The following is a 23350-nucleotide window of genomic DNA, read 5'->3' as shown; positions in this document are numbered from 1 at the left end:
TGCGAATTCAACAGGAAAGTCGAGTGTCAAAGAGGATTGTAATTTTGGACCTTAGAATTTCTTAGAATTTTTGGTCCTTAGAAGTAATCCTTTTAGGATATCGACTTGAGCTCTCTTAACACACCTTATTCTCCTCAGATATTTTTCCTGGCAGATGACAATTATGAATCCGAAACATGTTTTATTCAGAAGATTCTTTTGGGAACTGCTATAGGGTCGCTATGAGTCGGAATCGACTTGAGCGCAGTGGGTTTGGTTTGGTTGGTTTTGTTTTTTTTTGGTTTTTTAAATGGGGTGCCCTGACCCATTCTAGGAGTTGTGGTGTATGCAGAAGGAAATCTGACTGTCTGACTTCAGAGACAATGGGGAGCAATGCATACAAATATGAACGATTGAAGAGCAACACAAACCATAAGAGTGAAAAGAGTTAGATGGAATGAGCTTTATGGACTGGAGAGTTTTCTTTAGTAAATGTTACAGGCAGTTAAGTGCCTTCTAGGTGCAAGGCACTGTGATAGAGGCTAGTGGAGCTATGAGGGAAAGATTTGTTTGGGGAAAAGGTGGAATTGGAAATGGATGCACAGGAAAAATACCAGAGATGTCATGGGTATTGTGTGCTTGTTGACACAATGTAATGTTTAAATGGCTGGTCTTGGGGACTACATGGCTTTCTGATTTTGTTGAATTGTTGTTGCCTGCTATTGAGTCTATTCCAACTTATAGTGACCCCATGTGACATAGAACTGTCCAGTAGGATTTCCCAGGCTGTAGTCTTTATGGGAGCAGATCACCAGGTCTTTTCTCCTAGGGAGCCACTGGTGGGTTCAGACCGCCCACTTTTTGTTTAGCAGCCCAGTGCTTAACCACTGCGCCACTAGGGCTCCTTTTTGTTGAATTAGTCCTAGCTAACTTGATTTTTACAGATAGTCTCAAGTTTATAGGTGAGGTGTTAATTTATATTAACTCCAAGATCTACCAGGGAATGTTAACAGCAAGGTCTTGACATACTGATGTGTCAGTCTTGATGTCACCAGTGATGTGTTACTAATACTAAAGGTTTAAAGTCTAACTGATTTAATTTTCTATATTTGAGTGTATTCGAAGTTATGGGTATATTAACATTACTTGCATTTAATATACTTTCTTTAGTAAAGGGAAAAGGGTAAACTTGGATTTCTCAATAGTGGCACTATTGGCATTTGGGTCTGAATAATTCATTGTTGTTTGGGACCCCTGTACATGGTGGGATGTCTAGCAGCATCCTTGGCCCCTATGTACCAGATATCAGTGGCACCCCCTCTCACTAAATCTTGACAATCAAAAATGTCTCTAGACATTGCCAGATACCCCAGGGGGGCAAAATTGCCACTAGTTGAGATCTGGTAGACTTACTGCTGTACATATAATTAGCAGTCTATTTTATCTATGCTATCTGAAGGTTCTTTGGAGCCGTGGTGGTGCAGTGGTTAAGCATTTGACTGCTAAAAGGTCAGCAGTTAAATCCACAAGCGGCTCTTTGGAAACCAGATGGAGGAGTTCTGCTCTGTCCCGTGGGGTTACTGTGAGTCGGAATTGACTCCTAGGCAGTGGGTTTGGGAAGACCAGCCTCTCATCTCCCCATGGGAGTGTTCGACTTTATGCAAAGGCCTTCCTTTTCAGGGAAGAACGAAGTTAAGACCCTCTGGAAGGCTAGAGTATATTCTGACCATAATTCAGGCTCTGTTACCTGTTTACTGGATTGTCAAAGCCCTTTGCTTCTCTGGCAGGCTGCCTGCCTTTTGATCATTTCTGTGAATGCTTCTTCCAAGAGAAGGTAAAGAAAAGTGAAAAGAAATGAAACAGAAGTACATAATTTTGGTGTCTTTGTAGCTCTTTATCATTGTATGTTACTTACATATGGTTTACTGAAAATGACTTTGGAAGAAGCCTAAGACTTTTGACTCCATTTGTTTATTTATTCATTCATATACTTAGTAAATATTTCTTGAAGTTCTACCATGTGCTAGGCACCATTCTAATGTTGGTTTTATAGTATTGAATCAAGTAAACTCATTCTTACAGGCCTTACATTCTAGTAAGGGACTCAGACTGTATATGAGTAAACAAATCAATAGTGCAATTTAAGTAAAATAAAGACAGATAAAGGGATCTAGAGTGACTCAAGGTGGGACTGGCTGTTTTAGACAGGATAGTCAGAAGACAGCTCTTAGGAGGTATAACTGAGCAGAGACATGAATGCTAAGAAGCAAGCCACAGAAAGATCTGGAGAAGAGTGTTCTATAAAAGCATTATAGGAAAAATTGTTGTTAATAAATAAAGTAATTTGTGTCACAGGCAATAGCATATGTAAAGATCCTGAGGTGGCTTGTTTAAGGAAAGGCAAGAAGGATGGGGAGTTTGAGGGTTAGAATAAACTTATTTCTCCTCAAACATTTAAGGAGCCCCTGCTGTAAGCCAGACAATGCATGAGGACTTAGGGATGAAAGAATCATAATGCATGATTCCTGCCCTCAGGTTGTTCACAGTCTAGGGAAAGATGGATAGGTAAGTGAATAATCCATTGCCTCAAGTCTGTTCCAACTCAGAGCAACTCTATAGGACAGAGTAGAACTGCTCCATACGGTTTCCAGATCATACAGTTTCCAGAGAGCGCCTGGTGGATTCGAACTGCCAACCTTTTGGTTAGCAGCCATAGCTTTTAACCACTATGCCACCAGGGTTTCCAGATAAGTGAATAGGCAACTGCAGTACAGCAGATAAACATTACAATAGTGTGTGAGTAGGGTCTTATGGGAGCATACATGGAGGCAACTTACATAAACTAGGGGAATTGTGGTGCTCCGAATAATCAAACATTTATGGGACACGTATTGAACAGTGTTCAGACACTGCCAACTAGTTTATGTCTTTCCTTGTTTAATACTTTTAACAACCCTATGAGGTAGGTGGAAACCCTGGTGGCGTAGTGGTTAAGTGCTACAGCTGCTAACCAAAGGGTCGGCAGTTCAAATCTGCCAGGCGCTCCTTGGAAGCTCTATGGGGCAGTTCTGCTCTGTCCTATAGGGTCGCCATGAGTCGAAATCGACTCGATGGCACTGAGTTTGGTTTGGGTTTGGGTATGAGGTAGGTACTGTCATGATCCATCTTTACAGATGAGAAACTGAGGTTCAGAAAGGTAAGTAACTTACCCAGGTTAATAAATGGCATAGAATTTGAACTCTGAGCTCCTAGCCACTGCATTTCCAGAACCCCCCAGATTAGATTAGAATCCCTCTGATGTATGCTTTCCTAGCACCCTGTACTTTTCCCTTATCACTTAATAGAATTCATAACTGTGGATTTCTGTGATGTGATTGTTCTTCTGAGAGAATATAAGCTGTCTTTTACAATGTTGTAGTTTCATCACATACTTAGCATGGTGCCCTGTGCCTAAGTGATCCAAAAATATTTTTGAATAAATGAATAGACTCTACTGCTTATTCAGACATGTTTACTACCCAAGAATCATAAGGGAACCTTAATTATTTTTTACATTAAACATATTCATCTACTGAAATCCTCTTGTGGTACTTTGGAGTGTTGCTATAATAACATTTATAATACTTAAAAGTTGCCAAGAACTGTTTAGTAGAAATGCTACCTTGATTAAAGAATAATAACTTATATCTCTAGGACTTCTACTTTGGTTCTTTGACCTCTTAAGTTTTAAATTGGATTCTAAACTAAATATCCTTGGGAAAAAGCACTTAAATACACAACTTGTGTTATATTTGCTCCTAATCCTTGTTCTTTTGTATTGACCCTAAAGTAGTTAAAACCCTAAAATAGTTAAAACTAGAAGCCTAAGAGTAAAATAGATAAAAGTAAGGAATATAAGAATAAATAAGGATACTAAGAAAACCATATACTGGACAGTGACCCCTGGATAATTGAGAATGTTGACTTGCTTGTTAAAAGAAATGTGGAAGCATAAGAGCTCAATAGTTTGTCTATTATGTGAAATAAATGTTAATTCTTGATTCTAGACATTATATGCCTACCCCCCAGTCAGATTTTTTTACTCCTTTCTTTCCAGGTAAATAAAATAACTGGTATAGAATACTGCCATAAATCAGTAAAATGCTTGCTGATTTGTTCAAAGGATAAAGTATTATAGGAAAAATTGTCTCTGGTGACCAAATTGTTGGGTGCCATGAAGTCAATTTTGACTCATAGTGACCCCGTGTGACAGAGTAGAACTCCCCTATAGGGTTTTCTTGGCTATAATCTTTACAAAAGAGATCACCTGGTCTTTCTCCTTAGGAGCTACCTGGTGATTTGAACCACAAAGCCACCCTTTGGGTTAGCAGCTATGCACTTAACCATTTCACCACTAGGACTCCTTTGATGACCAAGTTGTAGTAACCAAATTAAATGTATGTGTGTGTGTGTGTTTAAATTCTAACCTTTATTATCTTCCCTTATAGCTTTTTACCTGCACCAACTCAGCTATCTCAGGACCAGCTTGAGGCTGAAGAAAAGGCAAGATCCCAGAGATCACGGCAAACCTCACTCGTCTCCTCCAGAAGAGAACCTCCCCCATACGGGTACCGGAAAGGCTGGATACCGCGATTATTAGAAGTAAGTATGGATCTTCAGTTTGGATTTATTAAGTTGTGCTGAAATTTCTTATAGAACCCTTGTAAAATAAATTCAGACCCTAGAATCTCTGCTTATGACTGTCAACATGATACAGTGTCTGGTTGTGAGTTCTTAAGACATGGTCTCCCCTCAGCAGATTTCTCTTTTTTCTCTTCTTATCACTGCTTTGTGATCACTAGAGAATTGTGACAGTTTATGCCTTTTCTTATGCCAAACTCTTCACCCTGTACAAAAGAAACGAACAAGTCCCTTACGAGTGCAGGGATTATAGCATGTGGGAAAAATTGGAAAAGTAAGAGGGAAAAATAGAAGAGTAAAGACAGTGAATTTCATGTGTCCCCTCTCCCCACACACACACACAGACATCCACACACACACACACACACAGAGTCACATAATCCTGAATTGACAACCTTCCCCCAGGGCAACTCTAGCATCGTTTCCTTTTCCGATTGATTTCTTCTTAGGTGTAGTGGAAAGAGTGCTAATAAGGACTTAAAAATAAATAAATGGTTTTGCATCACAACTGTGCTACTTACTGTTTGTGCGACCCTTACCTCTCTTAGCCTGTTTTCTTCTATTTGAAAGTGTTAATACATGCCTGGTCAGATCTACAGATCAGATAAAATTTTAGGAGGTGAAAAGAGATAACTGAGTGGTTGATTTAGTGGGGTGAGAAAAGGAAGACTCTGGAATGATCCTTGTATCTCTAGCTTGTTCCCAAAAGACAGTCTTCCTTGGCAGCGCCTGTCCTTCTAACTGCTCAGGATCCTGTACTGGAATCAGTTCAATACATATTCCTTTTCCTAATTCCAGAGCAACTTTCCCAAGCTTGATAACCTTTCTTATCTAAGGAGAAAAGCAAACTTTTGAGACTTAAATATTTTGTATGTCCAAGACCACCTCCTCTTTCATCAAGCCTTTTGTCTCTCCCTTTCCCAATATTCATTCTGACTCCTGCAAATTTTCTTCCCCCACATCCCAAGAAATATACATTCCAACCCGACGGCACTGGGTTTTTTTTTTATTAGAAATTTTAAGTGCCTGTACTACTCATTTATGCACACGCGCGCACACACACACACACTCGTTGCCATCAAGTCGATTCCAGCACTTAACGACCCGAAAGAACAGAGTAGAACTGTCCCATAGGGTTTCCAAGGGGCTTCTGGTGGATTCGAATTGCTGACCTTTTGGTTAGCAACAGTAGCTCTTAACCACTGTGCCTCCAGGGTTTCCACTTTTTTTTTTTTTTGCACAGTTATTTTCATTTTATCAGTTTGTTATATTCTGTCTTTATAAGGTAATTATTGGTATTTGACAAATGTGAAAGGCTCATGCCCTTAGCTTTTTATCGTATGCGTCCAAGTGTTGAATATGATGAACTATTTGTGGGATTGAAACTTGTTGCTTAGAATTCCACAAGAAGACATTTGTATTCTCAGACTCCCCGTGTTTGTCGTTTCCCTACCTCCTAGAATGTGACTAGCCAACTACATCATATCGAGTCTTAACATATTCTCTGGTTATATTTATTTTTTCTCAGTTCTCCTGGTCCTTATTTACTCTAGTGTTTGAAGGCCAGTCTTATTACAGTTATTAAGGGATTTTTTGTTGTTGTTGTTTTGTTCCCACTGATGGTATAATTTGTGAGATGCAGAGGAAAATGAAAGATCACCAGAGAGGCTATAATGCCCTCTTAACTGAAGCAGAAAGGCAGTGATCGGCATCACCTAATAGAAGAGTTGAGCGTCTCTTTGCAGGAATCACAGATAGTCTTAATTTGGCCTATCAATAGATTGCAGAGTGGGGGTGGCCGGCATCGTTTTACATACAGTGGAAATCTCGTCCTTGCTTCCATTTCAGCATTATGACACTCCAGTTACTGTTACCTGTACCCGTACCTGTTGCCATCGAGTCGGTTCTGACTCATTAACGACCCTATAGGACATAATAGAACCGCCCCACACAGTTTCTAAGGAGCGCCTAGTGGATTCAAACTGCCGGCCTTTTGGTTAGCAGCCGCAGCACTTAACCACTACATCACCAGGGTTTCCCAGTTACAATTAGCTTTTTAAAATCTTACTTGACTACTAAAGGTTTCATGTATCTTGGTGGAATAGAATAGTTTATGTGAAAATCAAACCAAAATGGCAGTTAATCTAAATGCTTCTTGGGGGAGTGAATGTTCTCTTTTGAAGAAGGCATTTTTGTTCTAGTTTTCAAAATAAAAGCTGTGATTTTCTGTCAAGCTTAATGACTGCACGATGCCACATCTATGTTCTGAAGTGCTTGTAGTCGGAAAGCTCTAGCAAATCTGAGCATGTAAGATTGTCAGCCTGGGTAGCACCTTTCATGGCAATGATTTAACTCTTTTTACCTGATTTACAAGAAAATGTCTCGCTCAACTTCATTCTTTTTCAAATTTCTCTTTAGCATGTAAGCATGTTATACCATGTATCCTGGATCTAATGAAATAATTGCTTTAAGGAGGAAGTCTTATGAAAGCATATATTTTCATATATTTTTTTCATCAAATTTCCTCTAAATGAATAATGTTTTTCTTATTAGTAGCGCTTATTTGGCTTTTTCGAGCTAAGAGAAAGGTAGCACAGTCTAGGGGGAAGAAAGCAACGTTTTTTGGAGTCAAAAGACTTGGGCTCAAGTCCTACATGTGCTAGCTGCAAGACCTTGGGAAAATCACTTAACCTTTCTAAAGCAGAATTTTTTCCATATGAAGAAATGAGGCTCTTGAAAAATTGTAAGGATTAAATGAGATAATATTATAAATTATAAGGTACTGGCACATGGTTAAGCACTCGGCAGCTAACCAAAAGGTCAGCAGTTCAAACCCACCAGTAGCTCCACGGGAGAAAAGACTTGATGATCTGCTCCTGTAAAGATTACAGCCTGGGAAATCCTATGGGGCAGTTCTACAATCCCCTGTAGAGTCACTGTGAGTTAGAATCGACTCCGCACAACACAACCACAAGCAAAAATTGCTAAATTTAACACAGCAATTTAAAAAATATACTTGATATTCACATGTTTGTTATTCTACTTTTTTGTAGTATTAAACTTCATTGACAGACTTTATATAGCTTGCTCTACTTTAAGAATCTTAGTACTCTTCTAAATAATTCTTTATAACCACTAATTGTAACAGAAATGTGAATAAATTCATTCCTGGGTCCCTTCCTTCCTGCTCTCAATTTATTTGCTTTTCATTTGTCAGTGAATACAAGATTTTATGTTAATAAAATCTGATTCCAAGAAAAAATTATTTACATGTCTACCCTAACTGTACCTGGACCTGTCCTTGCTAAAAAAAAAAAAATATATATATATATATATATGTATGGTAAAACTAAAATCTTCGCCCTATTTTAAAAATTTCATTTAATTTTCTTCCAGCAATGTATATAAAATTCATATTCTTAACCACAGCCTCGAAGCCCCTTCACAATCTGGTGTCTGTCTACCTATGTTACTTTATTGCGTCTGTGTCAGCGCCTCTGTCCTCAGTAAGCTCCAGTTCCACTGGACTTTTTCCCTGGAACATGTCAAGCTCATTTTTGTCGCAAGATCTTGACACTGCTGTTTGGTCTGCCTAGAAAATGCTTCTCCCGGATCTTCGAATGACTGACTGGCTTCTTATCATTCAGGCCTTAGCTCATGGGTTACCTCTTCACAAAGCCTCTCAACTACCCTATGGAAAGTAGCCCCTCTCCCCAGCCTTTCTTACCTTTGTAGCACTTAGCACAAACCAAAGATAGTGTTTATTTATTTCTTTACCCGCTATAATGTAAACTCCACAATATCAGAGACCTCTGTTTTGTTTATTGCTATATCTCTATCATTTAGCATAATAAGGGCTCAATAAATATTTGTTAAATGAATGAATATATCTTAAATCTCAAATTACTATTAAATATTCCTTTTCTTATTTTTTAATGTGTAGGATTTTGGAGATGGGGGTGCTTTTCCAGAGATCCATGTGGCCCAGTATCCACTGGAGATGGGACGAAAGAAAAAAATGTCCAATGCCCTGGCCATTCAGGTGGATGCTGAAGGGAAAATTAAATATGATGCAATTGCTCGACAAGGACAGTCAAAGGACAAGGTAATCCTCTCACTAATTTTTCCCCCATTAAGAAATATTTTGTGACGAATTTAAAAATATTGTTTGGAAATGATGAATCTCTTGCTATTTGGATTGTGTTTAAAGTAGCAGTGAAGTATGTTTGGGTGAACTTCAGTATCCAGTGATGACTTTTTCCTTTATAATTCCCTAAATTCGTGATAGCTTGTATATACTTAAGGTATTATTTGTTTTACATTTTTAAAAAAAATTATAGTACTAACATTTTAAAATTGCTAGCAAATTTTTAAACATTTATAATCCCATCGCCCTAAAATATCAACTTTTAATTTTGTCATAACCAACTAAACAATCCATTGCTGCTGAGTCAATTCTGACTCATAGTGACCCTGGAGGACAGAGCAGAACTGCCCCAGAGGATTTCCAAGGCTGTAAATCTTTACGGAAGCAAGCTGACACATCTTTCTCCCACAGAGCAGCTGTTGGGTTCACACCACCAACCTTTCGGTTAGCAGTCAAGCACTTAACCACTCCGCCACCAGGTCTCCTTCATTTTGTTATTGTCTGTTTTTCTTTTCCATGGACTTACGTAGTAGTTACATGGATACTTAATTATTTTAATAGTTCACTTAAATGTAATAAATTATACAAACTTTTTTAGCCCTTGATTAAATATAAAACTGGCATTTACCACCCAGATTTAGGATGGCCCTGCTTACAAAGTAATCCAAACACCAAAAATAAAATTACTTAAAATAATCCCATCACAGAGCAGCTATACTCAGCTGAGGAACTAATTTTAAGATCTAGTTTTTTTCTTTTTTCTTATAAATAAATTCTCCAAATAGAAGTAAAAGATCTCTTTAGAATTTAAGCTGTTGGGGAAAATACTTGAGAGTCTTCAGTGTCTGCTCTTTATGCCTGTCTTCCTCTCCCTCTCTTATCTCCCTCCCCCAACACCCCCACCACCCTCATAGCTCCCCCTAGCTGCAGCCTAGTTTCCTTCACTTTACATTCAAGCTTCTTGCATGAATTGTTTTTTTCTGACGTTTCCACTTCTTTGCCTACTTTTAACTTCTTTACCCACTGCAGTATGGCCTCACCTCTGCCAGGCTGCTGAGATAGTTCCCTGGCAAAGGTCTGAGACTTATTTTGTCACAACATATTCTCTCTTGACTAGTTTATTCCCGTGGGTTTAGTTGCCACCTATATGCTGATCAGATCTATGTCTCTAGTCAGTTTTTGCTCCTGGGATTTAGGTCCTTATAGCTTACTGTCTGTAATGGCAGGTATATCTGGATTTGCCCAAAGTACTACTTAATCAAATGAGTCATTTTCCACGTAGTTTACCTTTTGTAAATAATAGCTTTCTAATTGCCAGTGCCAAAAACATAGGCATCATTCTTTGTTTCCCTCATTTTATTGATACATGTTTTTAAATTACACAAGTAATACGTTCTTAAGGCAAAAGATAAAAAGCACTATATGAGGATATAGTCTTGCCTGCTTCTCCCACTCTCACTACTGTTACTACAGTGTTGTGTGTCCTTCTCCTTTTCTGTGGCTATTTATGTATATGAATTCCCACTTCACATAAACACATAAACATACACATCTTTTTTTTACCAAAATGATTTTAATATTCCTAATTTTCTTTGATCTCCTTTTTTTAAACTTAACAGTGTGTTGAGAAGATTTTTGTTAGCACATATAAGTCTATTTATTTTTAAAAATCTGTACAGAATTCCATGATGCTGTGGTGCCCTAATTTTTTAAAGCCTTGTTTTCCAGTTTTTTAGTATTGCAGACAATACTTTATTCAAGATACATGTACAGACATCTTTTTGCATGTGAATATTTGTATAAAATACATTCTTAGATGTGAACTTATTGGGTCAAAGGATATTCACATGTCAAATGTGACACATAATGCCAGTATATTCTCTAAAAATCCTTTGGCAGCCATTGTTCCAGTTCTTTTATTTCTTTCAGACCATCCCTTCAGTCACTATGAACCTATCTTCTCTCCTTAACAAGTATATTCCCTTCTCTGCTACTTAGTTCAGGCTCTTAACATTTCTTGCTTGATTTACTGGAACAGACTCTGAACCCACCTTGCCATCTTCTTGCCTATGTGAAAAAACAGACTCAGCTATGTCTGTGTGTGTGTCTCTCTCTCCCCATCTCTGTCTTTCTCTTCTTCTCCCACACTACACACATGGGCATGCCTCTTAAAACCTTTACATGGCTTCCAGTGGTCTTTAGGATAAGGGCCAAGCTCCTCTGGCATGCTCAACGCCCTGCGTACCTTTCTAGCCTCAACTCTCATGGCCAAATACTGAAATCTAAAAATAAACAGTCCAGTTTTATACCATTCTATTTATTTACAGCAGAAAATAATTTCAAGTGGCTGATAGAGAAGAAAAAACTTTCAGGGGATTCCCTGGAAACGCCTGCCATGAGGAACAACTTGCAGTTCCTCTAACGTGGTATATTCTCCCATACCTCGGGAACTTTGCATGGATTTCCTTGTCTGCCTGGAAAGTCCTATTCTTTGACTAAATTCTATTGCTCAAACCTCATCTCATTCTTCCCTATTCCAGGACACTCTTCCCTGATCATCCTTGGCTAGATTTGTGTGTCCCTCCTCTCTACGCCCCATGTTTACTCTTAACAGAGCCGTCACATCTTTCAGTGTAATTATCTGTTCACTCATTATCTATGTCATTTGACTATAAACTCTTTGAGGACAGGGATTATGTCCTCATCTTTTTCTCTCAGTACCTACTCTGAGACGAAAACCTAGTGCCTGACAGCTTGACACACAGGCCTTCATCAGTGTTTTGGGGGTGAATGATAGCTGTTTCCATTGTATAACAGAAAATTATTTCTCTTAAAGTCAGTAAGGAAGGATAGTCAACTCCTGCAAAAGGAAAAGTAGGCCCCTGTACATGTAGGGCACGTACTGGCAAGTTCTCTATGCGATGGAGACCTTCACTTGGCTCTAGCAGCCTTTGTTTTGGTACATCTCTCCTTTGGGGTAGTCACTATTTATTATTGGCATCTGCTGCCTCTTCTATTTGTTAGGAAAAAGCAACATTTTAGGTCAATAAGTTGGTCTTGGCAGGTTGTATTATTTTGAATGAAATACAGCTTTAGCCCATTTTGCATTGTATTTCAGGACTAGAAACCAAGAACTTAATCTAATTTCTGAGACATGTTGCAAAGTTTTTTCTTATTCCAGCAATCATCTATATTGGTCATTATTGTATACTGAAAATAGAGTAGAGTTGTTAAAAGTGGGCTGTTTATTTTTGAATTTCTGTATTCTGGTTAAGTAAGGTCTTCAAGCATCATTCTTTTGTATAGTGAAAGCTTTACATGTTTGTCTATGATTCAGCGACAAGAACTGAACATAACTGGTTGTTTTATAGAGGTACCAGTCTCAAGTTCATACAGCTTTTTTATTTTTTAAAGTACATGGACTAATGAATGAAGTTTTAGTATGTATTTAGTAATTCAACATTAACTGAGTACCCACTATGTGCCATTGGCATTTGAGGTGGGGGCACTTTTTGATTGGGACTTTCTTGAGCATTGTACAATGTTTAGCATACCTGGTACTACCTATTAAATGCCAGTAGTGCCTCCCCCTGCCCTGCCCATAGTCTTAGCCAGAAGCATTCTTACAACATTTACAAAGACTGAAGGCGGTGGAGGGAGAGGGGCGGAGTGACTGGACATGGCAGTGATACCTTGTTTGAAAGCCACTGGTTTTCCTGTTGTTAGAAAAAAATAGGAATTGACTAGTGAAAGTACAAAATGGGATTGATAAAATTCATTGTCACTCTGAGACTGCTATGCAGTCGTCTACATAGGATGAAGGTAGTTTACTGCGTTATTGAATTTGTACTAAGGTGCAAAGATTTCTGATTTATTTCGGAGGGGTCTGGTATTCTTCAGAAACTAGGGAGTTCTCACTGAAATACTAATAGTGAAAGAACAAGAGAGGTGAAGAGTAAGACCAGATTCCAAGAGATAATATTCTAGGGTACGTCTAAGGCCACCAATCACTGTACATGTAAAAAATAAATACTATGTGTAAGAGTTATTGATAATACAAAATTGGAAAAAAGAAGGTTTCTCGAAGTAAGTATTGATTAGAACTAAATGCCCCCCCCCCTTTTTTTTAATTGTGACTTGAGTGATAAATCTTGAAATAAAAGGCCTTGGTGTATGCATTTTTCTTCTGAAATAGTTACACGAGAAATGTTGCATACATGATATTATCTAAAAGATGTCACCCGCCCTTTACTGTTCCACCCCCCCCCAAAAAAAAAACAACTTTAAACTGGCCCCAAGATAAATTGTATGTTATTACCTTGTTTGTACGATCTTAGAAACTAGCTACGTCTAAAGGTAGCGTTTTCTTTCTACCTCTGAAGTGGTAAATATATTGGCAGGCTTATTGTTTTCATCCATCAATTCTTCGCCAGTTTTTAGTAACGAGGAAAATACCTGTTTCGCAGATGAGTTAATTGGTTTTTCTTGTTCACAAAGCTCGTTTTTGCTCCTTATACATTCAAGTACATAATGTATTTTTCAGATAACTCTCCCCAAACCCTTTGCCTCCTGGCATATACTGAGTTTTTTCAGCACATTTGATTCTTAGGCAGTAAAAATTTGGGGTTTTATAGTTAATTACTGTGGAGGAGTCTTGCTTTTCAGATGTCCTTCACTCAGCTTTGTGAGATGCTAGAATCTTATTGATGCTCATTTAAAGGGTTATTAACTTTGGAATACCCAAATAAGAAGCAGCAAATGACTCTTGTATGCTAAATTAGTATTGAGACTTTATGTTGCGCATGTATGACTACCAGGGAGCTATTTACTTAGAATCCCTTCCTGTAACGATTGCTGTGTAAAAGTGATTACCTTTTCTATAGAGTATTGTTATATAATTTCCAATTCGTGATGGTATGGGTTTTTCCATGCTGAAAGGAAAGAAGACTTGGGAAGTTAGTTACTAGCTGTGTGACCTTAACACACTGAGCCTCAGTCTTCTTCTATCACTGGAGTGAGCTTTACAGTTGTTTTCAAAGTAAACAGTCTTAGAGGAGGAAGGAACTAATAGCTTATATATGAATAGTATGCTTTGGGCTAAATGATCTATACTTGTCATTCCTCAGAAAGACAAACTAGAGATTTCAGTCTATATAGTCATGGGATTGTCTTTTTTGGGGCGTGAGAAATCAACAACTTATATAGAAAGTTCTGCAGGGCCTAAAATATAAGCATCTTTAGCATGGAATAGAGCATCTCTAAAATTCATTCATTCATACAAAAAATATTGATTGAATGCCTCTTATGGACCAGGCATTGTTATAGGTACTGGAGATACTTTAATGAACAAGAGATTCTTTATCAGTAGTACAGGTATAATCATTGTACGTACCTCAAAGGGATGATATTGTTGCTAGTTGCCCCCTAATTTTCTCCACTTATGGCTACCTTATGTATAACAAAATGAAATGTTGCCAGGCCCTGCACCATCTTCATGATTATTGGCCATATATTTGAATCCATTGTTGCAGATACTGTGTCAGTCCACCTCACTGAGGGTTCCCCTCATTTTCATTGGCCCACTACTTTACCAAACATGGTGTTCCTTTCTAACCAATTAGTCTTCCCTGGTGACGTTCCAAAGTAAGTAATTCTAAGTCTTGCCATCCTCTCTTCTAAGGAACATACTGGTTGTATTTCTCGTAAGAGTGATTTGTTTATTCTTTTTATCAAAAAAACTAAACCTGTTGTTGTTGAGTCAGTTCCGACTCATAGCGACCCTATAGGACAGAGTAGAAGTGCCCCCATGGGGTTTCTAAGGCTGTAATCTTGCAGAGTGGCTGGTGAGTTTGAATCGCTGGCCTTTTGGCTAGCAGTCAAGTGCTTTAACCACTGCACCACCAGGGCTCTTCTTGTCCTTTTTACAAGCATTAAATTCGTTAATATATATAAAGCAAAAGAACAGTGGCACACAATAAGTACTCATTAAATGGTAGTTCATATCATTCTTATAAATATTACCACACTGTGAACAGTGCTTTAAAGACAGTAAACAGGGTGCTATAATGCGGAGTAATTGGGTGGGGATGATTGCTACTTTAATGAGGGTAATCGGGGGAGGCCTCACCAATGTATGACTTTTGGTCTGACACTCAAAGATTGAAGAGTCACTTGAACTGGAACCAACACTCTATAAAGACCCAGAGTTGAGGAAAAGCATGTCATGTTTAAAAAACAGAAAATCCAGTGCGATGGAAGCATAAAGAGTGAGGAAGAGAGAGACACAAGAGAAGACTGAAGCAGGAGGCAAAGCCAGGTGATGTCAGGTTATATAGGCCGTAAAGTGGCTTTTGCTATATGGTGTAGAATGAGAAATTAGGAATGGTATTCATTTCCTTGAGTAAACTGTTTTAAGGAATGCTGTGTGATAGAGTGTTCTGTAGAACATTTTTTTAAACTCTCAAATGCCTAGGAATTTGGTTTTCTTTCATATTCATAAGTAGTCATTTCTTTGTATGCGTTTCAAAGAATTGGCCTAAAGCAGCACAGACTAGAAAGTTTATTATTTGTTAAATTTCCAGCACCTCCTTTTTTATTTAAAATCTGCCACGTAAGCTTTTATAAAGGTATTTAAGAACTATAGATGGCATGGAAGTGAGAAGTATTCCATTTGTCAAGGGCCTACTATGTCAGGGTCAGCTGATAACAACTGTGTTGGGCCTGGTAGAAATCCGATAGTACACCTAAATTTGGATAAAATAATTGGTGTCTAGAGAATTTATTTTGTTTTTTTCCACGGAAGAAATCGTTCTGGGTTTTTTGACTGTGGCATATGCTCATTTTCTTAGCCTATGAATAAAGTTGATGCCAGAAAAGAAAAACATTATAAGTAGGGCGACGTCAATGAAATTTTCAAGGCCCAGTGAATCTGGAAATTATTCAGTAACCTGACTTAAATTCTGATGAGCCTTGTAATCCAAGATAATGGTACTCTAGGCAATTTATATCATTATTAACTTCAAGTCCTAGTGATCCTGAAAAATAGGGATCACTGATACATAAGATTTTATTGACACAGTTTACCTATTTGGATACTGGCTGGATTAGAAGATCTCAAATAATTTAAATGTATGGGGTCAAAGGAAAATTATTAACTCATATAGCCAGGGCAGCAATTTGTGTTTATATTTTAAGCTTCCTTGGTTTTAAAATCTAAAAGACAAAATCTAAGTGTCCTAAATTTGTAAGGGTGCTGAGAGAATATATTAACTTCTGAAATGACTTAATGAGGTTGCTTCCTCTTATTCTCTGCTTTTCTTAAGCCTGCTTGTGTTTAAACATTTTAGGTCATTTATAGCAAGTACACTGACCTGGTTCCCAAGGAAGTTATGAATGCAGATGACCCAGACCTGCAAAGACCCGATGAAGAAGCCATTAAAGAGGTAACTGGGAATTGATATATCCAATTATTTTGTATGACTTTTTACACCCTTATCAACTTCCAAGCTACTCAATGCGGTTTTTCTTATTTCAGATAACAGAAAAGACAAGGGTAGCCTTAGAAAAATCGGTGTCACAGAAGGTTGCCGCAGCCATGCCAGTTCGAGCAGCTGATAAACTGGCTCCTGCTCAGTACATCCGGTATGAATCATGCTTGGAAGTCTTAGTTTCATTCCAGGCTAACTGGGCTTGGGGAGAGGGTCCTGATAGTATTTCACTTTCCTACTTAATCACAGCTATGTTACTTCTTGAATAATGACTTAAAGCCTGTTAACTCTCTTTGCAAACATTTGAAAGCCGATGGATTTTTTTTTTAAGATACCCACTTTTAAGATGTTAGCTATTTTCAAAATATATTTTTTGTTTTTAGAAATTAATAATTACTTGTAGTATTTGATCCAAGTCATTATTATTTATAGTTTTCCATTTATATATAATAGGCACCTATATGGCACTCCTAAATTTTGAGGGATTTCAGTTTACTGAATCTTTGTTTAGAGGAATAGTTCACATATAGGGAAAATTCAGAGCTAGCAGTACTGCCCCCATTATTCTTTTCCTATTTTACAATATATGACTAGTCAGAAACTACTAACTTTAAGTTCCCTGCTGGAAATGTTTTGGGGCATTTTTTTCCTCAAAGCAGACTTAGAAAATAGGTACTATTTTTTAGACTTCTTCTATGTGAAACTGAGCATGGCCTTCCATGGTAGAAGATGGACGAGGATGGATTATTTGCAAACTAGTATAGCTTTAGTTTACAATTTGCTTGTAACTCATACTCTCAGTTAGTTCTCCTGATCTCTGGAGTTATCTACTCTACCTAAATATTTTTCTTTTTTTTCTTAATACTTTCTGAAAGGAGTTGAGAATGTGGTCTTTCTTAGGGTTGTAATAGAAGAGCAGTACCTACTGACAGTACCTACTGAACCAGTCACACCTTTAGTTTCATCTGTTCTTCAGGTACACACCATCTCAACAAGGAGTGGCTTTCAATTCTGGAGCTAAACAGAGGGTTATTCGGATGGTGGAAATGCAGAAAGATCCAATGGAACCTCCAAGGTTCAAGTAAGTAGGTGGCTTCATGAGAATCAACCACTGTTAATAAAAAAGGTATTAAAGGCAAAAGATATTAAAGGAGAAAGTGTCATTACAGATTTTGTTATTACAAAATTGGAAATAACCTAAATGCCCATCAACACGTAAATGGATAAACAAACTGGTACATCCATACAGTTGAATACTATAGAGCAATAAAAAGAAATAAAGTGTTAATATAATAACTGTTTAATAGTTAAAAGTATAATACGGTCTGAAACAGATGAATCTCACAATAATTATGCTGACTGAAAGAAGCTGGACAAAAATGAATATATACTGTATGATTTTACTTACATAAAACTCTAGAAAATGCAAACAAATCTCTAGTGACAGTAGGTCATTGTTTACCTGTGAGAATGGAGGGCAGAAGATGGGAGGAACAAGAGAGAGAGCTAGGGGCATACAAAACTCTTGGGGTTGATGGATGTATACACTATCTTGATTGTGTCGATAGTTTCATGGGTGTGTATATGTGTTACAGTTACCAAATTGTACGCTTTATGTGTTTATTGTATGTCAGTTATATCTTATTAAAATTCTTTGTTTTTAAGTATGCTACTCTATGAAATGATAATAACATTTTGGTGTGGATAATGACAATGTTGGCCATGTGTTAATAATTGTTGAAGCTAAGTTATAGGTGTATGGTAGATAGATCTCCATTATACTGTATCTGTTTTTGTTTAAAGCTTTACATAATAAAAAATGAGGAGTGGGATCTGACATATTAACTAAGGGGGGAAAAGTAAATCACTCTCTGGTTGTGCTTCAATTTATCCTTCAGGATTAATAAGAAAATTCCCCGGGGACCACCTTCTCCTCCTGCACCTGTCATGCATTCTCCTAGCCGAAAGGTAATCTTTGCTATAGTCTAAAATCTTTTTTTCTACTCATGATTATTAATTTTACAAATAACCTCCTATAGAATATAATCTGGGGGCCTGTAAAGTACATTTCACCACTTATTGTCTTCTGTTTTTTAAATTTTTCAAGATTAAATAGGGACCCAATCAAGACTATGAAGTGTAGTTCCCAGAGTGCTTATGAGGATATAGGTAAAGTGCTAGCTATTAGTTTTATTATTTTCTTTAACTTAATCCCTGCTCTTAATGGAATGAACAAGGCCTGCTATTGCACATGAAGGATGTTATCACAGTTATAGGAGGTGAGTACATGGGTTCATTAGGTCTCTGATTGATAATCTAAATGGCTTTTTAAGGTCAGTTTTATTACTCAAGTTTTTGTCTGAAAGAAGTCACATCTCTTTAAATATGGAAAAACACTAGCCAGCATTTATAACTGTCAAAAATAATTTCTACATTATTTTCCATTTTTTACAGTAGTTTAATGTTTTTACTGGAATCCATGATACAGAAATTTTCACCTTTGATTATGTCTTTCTGTGTATTCGCATATGTTGAGCTGCCTTTGAAGAGAAAAATTTTACTTGGAATTTTAGATAGACTGTGAATCTAAAAATGTCTTTTCTTTTCCTCTTTTCTCAACTCAGATGACCGTGAAGGAACAACAAGAGTGGAAGATTCCTCCTTGTATTTCAAACTGGAAAAACGCGAAGGTAATTAAGTTGTTACAAAATCAATCTCTTAGTATTATGACCTACTGGGAAGCGCCCAGGAAAGAGAAGTCCGTTAGTTGAAACCTTAGCACCTTACTTAGCCAGATGTTTTCAAAACGGAACACCTAATTTATGTGACTCTCTTTTTTTAAGTATATAATAGAAATGTTAATATGCCAGACACATGAATACCATTTAGATTATTTTAGTGAATTGTAGCTATCAGAGTACATAGAGAAAAAATATGTAAAATAAAGTATCATGTCAATAAAAGATAATGGTCTTTAAAAAACTCAGATATTTATATCTAAAGATAATCTCTGAAATGACTGTATGACAAAATAACAAAATAAATGGTTGGGTATGTTCAGTGCCTTAATTTTCAAACTATTCATTTCTGTTTATAATGTTGCAGACTTAAGCTATTTAAATCCTATATATCGCTACTAATCAGCAAAGCTCCCAGGAGTTATTAAGAATCCGTAGAATGATATAAGGTACATTTTCTCATCACTCTGCTATCCCCAAATGATATTTCATGGTTTTATTTTTGATGGATGAAGAAAGTTTCTTTAACTCATGGATTAAATAAAAATTGTTCCTTAAAGGAAGTTATGTAATCAATCTAAAACAAAAAGGTTGTTGGGTAGGTTGATTAATGTGTATTTAACTGTGGTATCTTGAGCTGATTCTGTTACACTTCCTTGTATTAGGAATAAATACCATGGAATAGAGGTCAGCATTTGAGAGTCTATTCAGAAATTTGGAAAAATAAAGATAATCCTGTTACATGGATGTTCAAGTATATGGTTTGAGATGTTGAAGTAGGATGTAAAATTTGAGAACACAGACTATCAGTTATCTAGCAAACTATCTTCTTTTTCCATTTACTAAAACCAAAAGATTCTAAGAATTCTAAATTGTTAAACCAGTACAGCACATTAGATCACTTATAAACACTTAAGATTGTAGTGATTTTGTTCTACCTTTGTATGACTATTATATTTATTGAGGAAAAACTATATAAAAATTTGATAGTGATTTCCTTTTCTTATAACATGACAATCTATTTTTTAGAGTTAGGGTTAGTTAGTGTCCTTGGGGACACTACCTAAGCTCTCTGTACCTCAGTATCTTCATCTGTGAAAAGGAAACAATAACGTTACCAGCATTATAGGGTTTTTAGGAAGGACAAATGAGCCATAGATATAAAAAATCTTCCATACAAAGCACTTAGTATTAGCTGCTACTGTTGCATAATTGTAAAAAAAGGTACAAGAAAAAGAACTTCAACTAAGTTGAAGTGTTTATAAACATATTTAGATTTAATTTTAATGAATGTCTTGTAGCTCTTTTTGTGACTGGTGTTTTCTGTTTGCTTTCACACTAGGGTTATACAATTCCATTAGACAAACGTCTGGCTGCTGATGGACGAGGACTGCAGACAGTTCATATCAATGAAAATTTTGCCAAACTGGCTGAAGCCCTCTACATTGCTGATCGGAAGGTTTGTCTGTTATAATTTAATTGTTTAAAGCTCAATATCATCAGTCAGAACAAGGCCGGGGCTGACTGTGTAAGAGACCATCAATTGCTCATGTGCAAGTTCAAGTTAAAACAAGAAAATCAGAACAAGTCCACAAAAGCCAAAGTATGACTTTGAGTGTATCCCACCTGAATTTAGAAACCATCTCAAGAATAGATTTGGCTCATTTAACACTAATGACTAAAGACCAGATAAGTTGTGGAATAACATCAAGGATATCATAGATGAAGAAAGCAAGAGGTCATTGAAAAGACAGGAAAGAAAGAAAAGACCAAGATGAATGGCAGAACAGACTCTGAAACTTTCTCTTGAACGTCAGGTGGCTAAAGCAAATAGAAGAAATGATGAAGTAAAAGAGCTGAACAGATTTCAAAGGATGCCTCAAGAAGACAAAGTATTTTAATGACATGTGCAAAGACTTGGAGTTAGAAAACCAAAAGGGAAGAACACATTTGGCATTTCTCAAGCTGAAGGAACTGAAGGAGAAATTCAAGCCTCAAGTTGCAATATTGAAGGCTTCTCCAGGGGAGATATTAAACGACTCAGGAAGCATCAAAACAAGATGGAAGGAACACAAAGAATCAGTATACCAGAAAGAACTGGTCGACATTCAGCCATTTCAGGAGGTAGCATATGATCAAGAACTGATGGTACTGAAGGAAGAGGTCCAAGCTGCACCGAAGGCATTGGTGAAAAACAATGTTCCAGAAATTGATGGAATACCAATTGAGATGTTTCTACAGATGGATGCAGCACTGGAAGTGCTCACTCGTCTATGCCAAGAAATTTGGAAGATAGCTACCTGGCCAGCCTACTGTAAGAGATCATGTTTATGCCTATTCCAAAGAAAAGTGAGCCAATGGAATGCATATATTATTTACCAGTATCATTAATATCACATGCAAGTAATATTTTGCTGAAGATCGTTCAAAAGTGATTGCAGCGATACGTCAACAGGGAACTGCCAGAAATTGAAGCCAGATTCAGAAGAGGATATGGAACCAGGGATAACGTTGCTGATGTCAGATAGATCCTGGCTGAAAGCAGAGAATACCAGAAAGATGTTTACCTGTGTTTTATTGACTATGCAAGGGCATTCGACTGTGTGGATCATAACAAATTATGGATAACATCGTGAAGAATGGGAATTACAGAACACTTAATTGTGTTCATGAGGAACCTGTACGTAGATCAGAGGCAGTCGTTCAAACAGAACAAGGGGATCCTGCGTGGTTTAAAGTCAGGAAAGGTGTGTGTCAGGGTTGTATCCTTTCACCATGCTTATTTATTCTGAATGCTGAGCATATAATCCGAGAAGCTGGACTATACGAAGAAGAACGTGGCGTCAGGATTGGAGGAAGACTCATTAACAACCTGTGTTACACAGATGACACAATTTTGCTTGCTGAAAGTGAAGAGGGCTTGAAGAACTTAACTGATGAAGATCAGAGACCAGTCTTCAGCATGAATTAGACCTCAACATAAAGAAACCAAAAATTTTCACAACTGGACTGATAAGCAACATCATGATAAATAGAGAAAAGATTGAAGTTGTCAAGAATTCCATTTTACTTGGATCCACAATCAACACCCATGGAAGCAGCAGTCAAGAAATCAAATGACGCATTGGGTTGGGCAAATCTGCTGCAAAAGACCTCTTTAAAGTGTTGAAAAGCAAAGATGTCACCTTGAAGACTGAGGCATGCCTGACCCAAGCCATGGTGTTTTCAGTTGCCTCATATGCATGCAAAAGCTGGACAGTGAATAAGGAAAACTGAAGAAGAATGGACATCTTTGAATTATGGTGTTGATGACGAATATTGACTATACCGTGGACTTAACAGAAGAACGAACAAACCTGTCTTGGAAGAAATACAGCCAAACTGCTCCTTAGAAGCAAGGATGGTGAGACCACGTCTCACATATTTTGGACAAGTTATCAGGAGGGATCCATCCCTGGAGAAGGACATCGTGCTTGGTAGAGGGTCAACAAAAGAGAGGAAGACCTTTAATGAGGTGGATTGACACAGTGGCTACAACAATGGGCTCAAGCATAACAATTGTGAAGATGGCGCAGGACTGGGCAGTGTTCTGTTTTACATAGGGTCACTATGAGTCGAACTGACTCAATGGCACCTAACAACAACAACAACAGTGCTCTTGATAATTTGTAAATTCGTTCTTTGTTACCTAAGGTACTGTTAATTTAGCTGCAGTACTGAGTACGTAGAGAGACTCTATCCTGTGATGTGTGTGCCAAAGATGGCAGGTGCTAGTTGTAATGGGTGCATGGTCTCAACTTTGTAGACTCAGACACATACCCCACCATATGCAATCCAGCTCCCTCCCAGCACGCCAGAATAATGGATCACTAGACTGATCTCATTTCATGTGGATTGCTAGGTGCTTCTCTAGATTTTGTAACTTTCCTCTACTTTAAATGTAGGTGTCTCCCCAAAGGGACAGAGGCAAGAAAACACAAGTGAACATTCTAATACATTGAATGGCACAGAAGATACCATTAACATTATTGGCTGTCTGTTCTTAATAGGATATTAAATATTATAGTATTAATTTGCATGTGATCTTGAAGTTCCCATACATCACGGCTTGTGTTTAGAACACAGAAGAGTATTAGCTCCCTTATCACTGTGAGTACCCTATAAAAATTATCTCCAGCAGATGTAGATTAAACTGAGGTTTTATCCTGAGTTGACTTGCTTAATTTTCCAATGTAATCAGTCACCATTTATATTACTGACAATAAAATTTGTTTTATTGGAATCTTGTTTTATTTTTTGTTTTCTCATGAAGCATTAGT

At 37.4% G+C, this 23350-nt stretch overlaps 1 protein-coding gene across 1 annotated transcript in view; it reads left to right on the top strand.

Annotated features, from left to right (window-relative positions):
• SNW1 (SNW domain containing 1) overlaps window positions 1-23350 on the top strand; it is a 32343-nt gene that overhangs the window by 874 nt on the left and 8119 nt on the right. The window contains exons 2-9 of the mRNA XM_010588782.3: window positions 4467-4620; window positions 8603-8764; window positions 16153-16248; window positions 16341-16447; window positions 17270-17374; window positions 18192-18261; window positions 18918-18983; window positions 20374-20490. Of these exons, the coding sequence (XP_010587084.1) occupies window positions 4467-4620; window positions 8603-8764; window positions 16153-16248; window positions 16341-16447; window positions 17270-17374; window positions 18192-18261; window positions 18918-18983; window positions 20374-20490 (877 nt within the window). The remainder of the gene's footprint in view (window positions 1-4466; window positions 4621-8602; window positions 8765-16152; window positions 16249-16340; window positions 16448-17269; window positions 17375-18191; window positions 18262-18917; window positions 18984-20373; window positions 20491-23350) is intronic.

This window comes from Loxodonta africana, chromosome 10, assembly GCF_030014295.1.
Source record: "Loxodonta africana isolate mLoxAfr1 chromosome 10, mLoxAfr1.hap2, whole genome shotgun sequence".
In the NCBI taxonomy this organism is placed as follows: domain Eukaryota; kingdom Metazoa; phylum Chordata; class Mammalia; order Proboscidea; family Elephantidae; genus Loxodonta; species Loxodonta africana.
This window is presented reverse-complemented; position numbering and strand designations above follow the sequence as displayed.